Source organism: Anolis sagrei, chromosome 3, assembly GCF_037176765.1.
Source record: "Anolis sagrei isolate rAnoSag1 chromosome 3, rAnoSag1.mat, whole genome shotgun sequence".
NCBI classification, from domain to species: Eukaryota; Metazoa; Chordata; class Lepidosauria; order Squamata; family Dactyloidae; genus Anolis; species Anolis sagrei.
In genome coordinates, this window is record NC_090023.1 from 166,919,100 (window position 1) to 166,926,415 (window position 7,316).

The window sequence follows — 7,316 nt, forward strand, 5'->3', positions numbered from 1 at the left end:
TAAGTCGCTCAGAGCACCTTGGTAGAGAGCAACTAATTAAGAAACAAAGTGAAGTGTTGAAATCCAAATCACCTGGAGGGCCGAAGTTTCCCCATGCCTGGACTAGTCTTTAACTGCCATGACTCAATCTTATGGAGTCCTGGGAGCTGTAATTGTAGCTGCAGACCTAGGTTATGAAAATACAGAAGGGCGGTAGGACTACACTTCCCAGAGTTCCAAGGGAAACGAAGCGGAAGCGTGAAGGAAGGGGGCGGGGCGAGACGCGGCGCATGCGCAGAAGGCCGGGCGCCATCCTCGGCGGCGGCGGCGGCGGCGGGGCTGCCTCTGAGGGGAGGAAGGAGGCGATGCCCCGCGACCACAACATGGCGGCCTGCCTCATCCAGCGGGTGGCCCGCCAGGCCCGCCTCACCTTCTGCAGCGGGGGCGGCGACGGGCCGCGCTTCGGGGAGAACATGCAGCGCCTGCAGGAGCTGCTGGGCGAGGTGCGGGCCGAGGACCTGCGCCTGTCCCCGCGGGGCCCCTCGGCCGTGCCGGGCCCCGTCCAGCCGCCGGCCAGCTACATGCACATCTGCGAGACGGAGGGCTTCAGCATGGGCGTCTTCCTGCTCCGCGCCGGGGCCCGCATCCCGCTCCACGACCACCCGGGCATGCACGGGCTGCTCAAGGTGCTCTACGGCACGCTCCGCATCGCCTCCTTCGACGCCCTCGACCCGGGCGAGGCCTCCCCCGACTCCCCGCCGGGGCCACCCCGCAGGCGCCGCAAGGCCCTGCTGCGCGCGCACCGCCTGCACACGGCGGCCTCGCCCCCCTGCCGCCTGGCGCCCCAGGCCCACAACCTGCACCAGATCGAGGCCGAGGGCGGGCCCGCCGCCTTCCTCGACATCCTGGCGCCGCCCTACGACCCCGAGCACGGGCGCGACTGCCACTACTACCGCCTCCTGGAGGGGCCGCCCCTGCCCCCGCCCTCCGAGGAGCCCCAGGGCCTGCCCAGGGAGGTCTGGCTGCAGGAGGCCCCCCAGGCCCCCGAGTTCTGGTGCGGCGGGGAGCCCTACACCGGGCCCCGCGTCTCCCCCTGAGCCGGCCAGGCAAGGAAGGAAACAGGGAGCCCCACTTGCAGCGGAGCCAGGACTCTCTCTCCCGGGATGGGCAGCGCTGGGCCCAGCCCACATCTTCCTTCTGATGGCCAGCAGTGGAGGAAAGGGGTCTCCCCCATGCCACAGCGGCCCCTCGAAGGGGGGCAGCACTTGGCCTTGCCCCTCCGCAGTGGCACCAGGAAATCCCTCTTTCCCCTCCCTGAGGCCCAGCAGTGGAAGAGGAATGGGGAAGGAAGGGGGTCAGCCCAGTGTCCGAGTCTCCCCTTGAAGGGCAGGACTTGGTTCAGGCCCATCTTCTCCAGAGACATCAGGAAATCTCTTATTTCCCCCTTCTGATGGTCAGCGGTGGAGGAAAGGGCGATCTGCCCCCTTTCCTCCTTGAGGGGCAGCCCTTGACCCAAGCCCACAGGGTTCCTTTTCAGAGAGACCTTTTTCTCCTCCCTGATGCCAAGCAGTGGAGGAGAAAAGGGGCCTCTTTCCCCCAAACCAATCCATCCCAGAGGTTTGAGATCTGCTGCTGCTATATTGTGGGTTTTGAAGCTACCACAATCCTGCCTTTTTGAAGAATGGTAATTGCAGCAGCAGTATAGTTCTCCTTGCATCGAGAGAACGAACACAGTAGGGGAGGAGAAACGGGGTCTGCCCCATGCCCATCCATCCAGGGGGTTTCAGAGTTGCTGCTGCTCTTACACTGAGGATCTTGAAGCCATCAGAACACTGCCTTTTCCCTGGCCCGATGCTTTGAAAGGAATTGTAATGGCAACAACAGCACCAAGAGAACTGCCTTTGTTCCTCAACATCTCAGCCTGTTGTGTGCATCTGGCTCAGTGTCATCCTGGCAATCAAAACTCACTGGTTAAAAGGAAAAAGAGGGCACATTTACAGACGGTGTCTCTTCAAAAAGAACAGTGGGTCTGTTCCCACCCACTTTGAATCCTGTCCCCCTCAAATGGTACATGTTCAAGCAGGTTTTTTAAAAAATTGGTTTTTTTTATTTTTCTTCCACAAAGATTCCTAGTAGTACAAAAACAAAACACTTTGAGAACCTTCTTTTTTAGGGGACAATAATACATGGTGGTCTGCTTTGATATGGACCATTTTCAATTCAGTGAGAGAAACAGCATCTTCCATTCGAGTCCATTTCTAACCTGTGTCCCATTCCTGTCTGGGAAGCTGTAAAATTGGGAGACTGCCCTTCCAATTATGGGAGTCCCTGGGCATTTATTAGGAACCAACTGACATGTCAGAATGGAAAAAAAAAACACTTTGGACTGTGAACCTTCCTCTTTTACTACAACTGAAAAAGAAGAAAGGCAATAAGACTTTTTTGAGGCTTACTAATTGTATGCCATGTGAAGGTCCAAATAATTTCCCGAAGCTCCTCTAGTTGATTGAATGGGTTGAGGTTTTACATCTGATAGAGACATTATCCTAATCCCTTTCTCCAGAATGATTTTAGGAGGAAAAAATGTGTTGAAAAGGCAAGTGCCACATTGGTGGTGGAAGCACAGAATCATTTGGGATGTTGCCAGGTTAAGAGATGATCTTTGAAATTTCTGATGTGTTGAGAGAATGCTTTCTAGATATTAAAAATGGGAAATCCCGATTATCTGTTGTGATTTCTTTAGCAAAGCAGCAGTGATTTTTTTCCTAGTAGATTTTACTGCAAAGATTTGTTCCACAGTGTTTTTGAGGAGGAGCATTATGCAACACAAGAACAGATGGTGTTTTTTACAATTGGCGATAATAATCTTAGTATATGGCACAACTTCTTCTAACAAATAGAAAATCTACCACATTATAGTCACTGGCTGATTCTGGCTTGACTTTTGTTGTTTTTCTCCCCAGAGCTACCCCATTGTGTACATCATTGTTGTACTGAAGTAATGTACTTTTCCTTTTTACTATTTATAGAGTTAGTTTTGCGCTACTGGTATTTTAATATTTTCTTCCTGACACCATGGGGATAATGAAGTTGTGTTCTTTATGCCTATGCTGCTCATATTGCTGGATACCATGTGTTTCTGTTAACAGAAATACACTAAAAAGATCACTATTATATTAATGCTATGGAAATAAGTGCCACGCAAATCTTCATGAAATTGTATCCATTATTTTATTACTATTTAGGTGCCTATAGAAGTGTTTCAGCAATTTACAAGGAGCCCCTGGTGGCGCAGTGGGTTAAACCCCTGTGCCGGCAGGACTGAAGAGCAACAGGTCGCAAGTTCAAATACGGGGAGAGCGGGCATGAGCTCCCTCTATCAGCTCCAGCTCCTCAGGCGGGGACATGAGAGAAGCCTCCCACAAGGATGATAAAACATCAAAACATCCAGACGTCCCCTGGGCAATGTCCTTGCAGACCGGCCAGTTCTCTCACACCAGAAACAACTTGCAGTTTCTCAAGTTGCTCCTGACACGGCAAAAAAGAAACAAACCAATTTATAGTAATGTATTCGTTTGAATGATTGCCTTCAGAAATAGTGAAGGAAAAAAACAACACTAAGAGTTAATGAATGGCAATCTGCTGTTTCGGCTTTTGTTTTTGTACCTTTTGCCTAGGTCCTTTTCCTTGAACAATTCTCGTCAAAGCTTCATATTTTAAAACACAGAGCAGTATTTTTACATCTTGGGCTTGGTTAACTGCTCATTCAAATGTCCTTTATTCAGTGAAAATTGAGAAAAACATCAAATGGGGAGGGTTTCATTTCCATCAAAGCCATGTTTTGCTTGCTAAAAGTAAAACTTGAAGAAAACTAGGCAGATATGGGCTTCCTGGGATCATCCGTGAAGGGCTGCTGCCAATTGGAGGTGATAATACTGACTGGGCCAGTGGTCTGACTCGGTCAGAAATCTTAGGTGGAGGAGGAGGATTAACTTTGTTACTAAAACAAAAGATATCAATTTGTATTCTAACAACCATCATAGTGAGTTGCAGAAAACAAATAATCATACTACTGGGTTGTAGGTTTTTTTGGGCTATATGGCCATGTTCTAGAGGCATTCTTTCCTGACGTTTCGCCTGCATCTATGGCAAGCATCCTCAGAGGTAGTGAGGTCTGTTGGAACTAGGAAAAAGGGTTTATATATCTGGAATGCCCAGGGTGGGACAAAGAACTCTTGTCTGTTGGAGCTAGGTGTGAATGTTTCAACTGACCACCTTGATTAGCATTTGATGGCCTGGCAATGCCTGGGGCAATCTTTTGTTGAGAGGTGATTAGATGTCCCAGATTGTTTCCTCTCTGCTGTTTTGCTGTTGTAATTTTAGAGGTTTTTTTAATACTGGTAGCCAGATTTTGTTCATTTTCATGGTTTCCTCCTTTCTGTTGAAATTGTCCACATGCTTGTGGATTTCAGTGGTTTCTCTGTGTAGTCTGACATGGTGGTTGTGAGAGTGGTCCAGCATTTCTGTGTTCTCAAATAATATGCTGTGTCCAGGTTGGTTCATCAGGTGCTCTGCTATGGCTGACTTCTCTGGTTGAAGTAGTCTGCAGTGCCTTTCATGTCCCTTGATTCGTGTTTGGGCAATGCTGCATTTGGTGGTCCCTATGTAGACTCGTCCACAGCTGCATGGTATACGGTAGACTCCTGCAGAAGTGAGAGGATCCCTCTTGTCCTTTGCTGAACGTAGCATTTGTTGGATTTTCTTGGTGGGTCTGTAGATAGTTTGTATGTTGTGTTTCCTCATCAGCTTCCCTATGCGGTCAGTGGTTCCCTTGATGTATGGCAAGAACACTTTTCCTCTGTGTGGATCTTTGTCTTTACTCTCGTGGCTTGTTCTTGGTCTTGCAGCTCTTCTGATGTCTGAGTTGGAGTATCAATTGGCCTATAGAGCCCAGTTTAGGATTCATCTTGGAGGAGGCGGGTATTTTTGCTTTTTGCACGGTCTGCCAAGGCTTTAACGGTGTTTCTTTTTGACTTGGGTGATGGTTGGAGTTTTTATGTAGATATCTGTGTGTGTGGGTATTCTGTAAACAGTGTGTCGAAAAAACCCTCAACAACCCAGTGATTCCGGCCATGAAAACCTTCGACAATAAATCATACTACTGGTACTTAAATAATAAATAATCATATGTCACCTTCAAAAAATAATGAGAACCCATAATCTGTAATTGCTTTCAACAAAGAAATGCTTGAAACATTGGGGGGGGGGGGGGGGGGACACTTAAGATTAACCTTTAGCATAAACAGGCAATGTGTTAAAATCTGAGTGGATTCCGATATCCTATAACTGCTTTTTATCTGATGGTTTGTCCATGCAACTCTGTGAAAATAGAAATAGTGATGGCTTAATTACTTGTGGACGTCACACATGTTTCAGGGAGTCTTCATAAAACTATGGCTTTCTTTTAGCATGGATCTTAGAAGCAATATTGCTTAGTGTTCATAGTGCTCACCTATCTGCATAGTTAATAGAAAGTACTTTATATTAGTGGTAAAAAGTATTTCTGTGTTTCATCTTGAACAATCTTTTAAAAATGTACATAGGGTTTGATGGGTGTGAAAACCATGCATTGATTAAGCCAGGGAAGGATATAGTGGTGTAAGCCATGTAACCTCTGGGATGGTATCTAAATATGCAACGCAGTATTGCATATCTGGTGTGAGAGTGGCATTGTCATACTCTGGTACGGTGGTGTGAGCCTTTCTGAAACATGGCTATACATAACCTTTCTGAAGTGCCAGTTTCCGAAAAGGTATCACATTGAATCCAATTAGAGCTTGGGAATATTTTATTGGACTAAAGCCAATGACCCCACTTAGAGGATTCTGGATGTTGTAATCCTCAGTGTAATTTCTCTAGTCTGGATTTCGTCAGCAAAACATTTCTGTGTGTAGTTGTTTCAAAAGACAAAACTACTTAAAGGTTTTTCTTTTTAAAAGAACAAACAAAATGTAGTTTGTAGAGTGGCAACACCATATTTTACCTGTGCATTCTATGAAGTTGGCTTTAGGGATACTCCAGGTCTTTGTAGGTTGTTGATTCCCATTCTGCAGGAGCCAGTCCATAATGGTGCACTGCACCAGCATGTTTGACTAGTATTAATTGGCAGATGGCCAATGTGGCTTGTGTTTGGGGAGAGGTAAAAGTAACAACTCGGGGTCTCAAATGACATTTTTATTGGTTGTTCACTCAGTGTATGCTCCACTTTCCTTCACATATGCATCCCATATTCCAAAATGAATGTGGGCTCTGATTTCTTTAGAAACAATAATTTCTTGTGGTAACAATTTTTCGAGATTGGGACTGACCCACAAACACCACTATGAATAGTGCTACTTTCAGTGAATTGCATCACAAATTCAGTAATTCACGGTACTGACCTGGGGCTTTTGGGAATCTGAACAACAGGCTCTTCAGCTCTGCTGTTTGTTTTTACTATAATCAGCAAAGTATATTGATACTCAACATTTTTTAATAACTAGTAGATCCTCCAGGGAAAGCTGAACTTCCTAGAATATAGGAATATATTACCCTACAGTTTTCAGACTAATTTTTCATGCGGCAAGCTGGCTATAACACAGGCATGGACAAACTTCGGCACTACAAGTGTTTTGGACTTCAACTCCCACAATTTCTAACAGCTGGTAAGCTGGCTGAGATGTCTTGGGCTCTGAAGCAGTTGTGTTATCTAGCAATAATTGCAGTTTTCTAGGTCCTCCAAGTGGGTCCTCGGGGTTGGTGTGATATTTTATTTCCTCAGCCTACTTAAATTAGATCACCCTAAATCACAGAACAGTAGTGAGTCAAAAACACCCCCATTTGTATTCACATTTCTATTTATTATTGTATTTGAACTCCAAAACATCTGGAGGGCCAAAGTTTGCCCATGCCTGCTATAACATATAATCCTTAAAGATGTTTCAAACCTATAGTGTCCTAATCTTCACATGACAAAATGATGCTGCCATGTTCCCCTAGTGGGTGAGAGCTTCCTTGAAGGTAGAACAGTGAAAGTGATGTAGGTTTCAGACCAGATTTTACAGGAGCTGTCCAAGGTGCTGAACCCTGGCCAGCAATCTGGTTTGGCACCTTGGTCAGCTCATTTAAAGTTTAGACTGAAACACAGAGCAGAATTACTGAGGGGAACCATGAGCCACTGTGTATTCCATATTTCAAATTTGGCACAAGAAGTGTTGGGGAACACTAGCACTCCTAAAACCACCCCATTTTTGCATTCATTGCTGTTCTGATCAGGATATTTGATGACTCACACCTCG

General features: G+C 46.5%; 1 protein-coding gene across 1 annotated transcript; it reads left to right on the top strand.

Annotated features, from left to right (window-relative positions):
* Positions 1-262: 262 nt before the first annotated feature.
* Positions 263-2,700, top strand: ADO (2-aminoethanethiol dioxygenase). The gene has a single exon (XM_060768935.2). The coding sequence runs from the start codon at positions 270-272 to the stop codon at positions 1,074-1,076; it is 807 nt and encodes a 268-aa protein (XP_060624918.2). The 5' UTR covers positions 263-269; the 3' UTR covers positions 1,077-2,700.
* Positions 2,701-7,316: the final 4,616 nt, after the last annotated feature.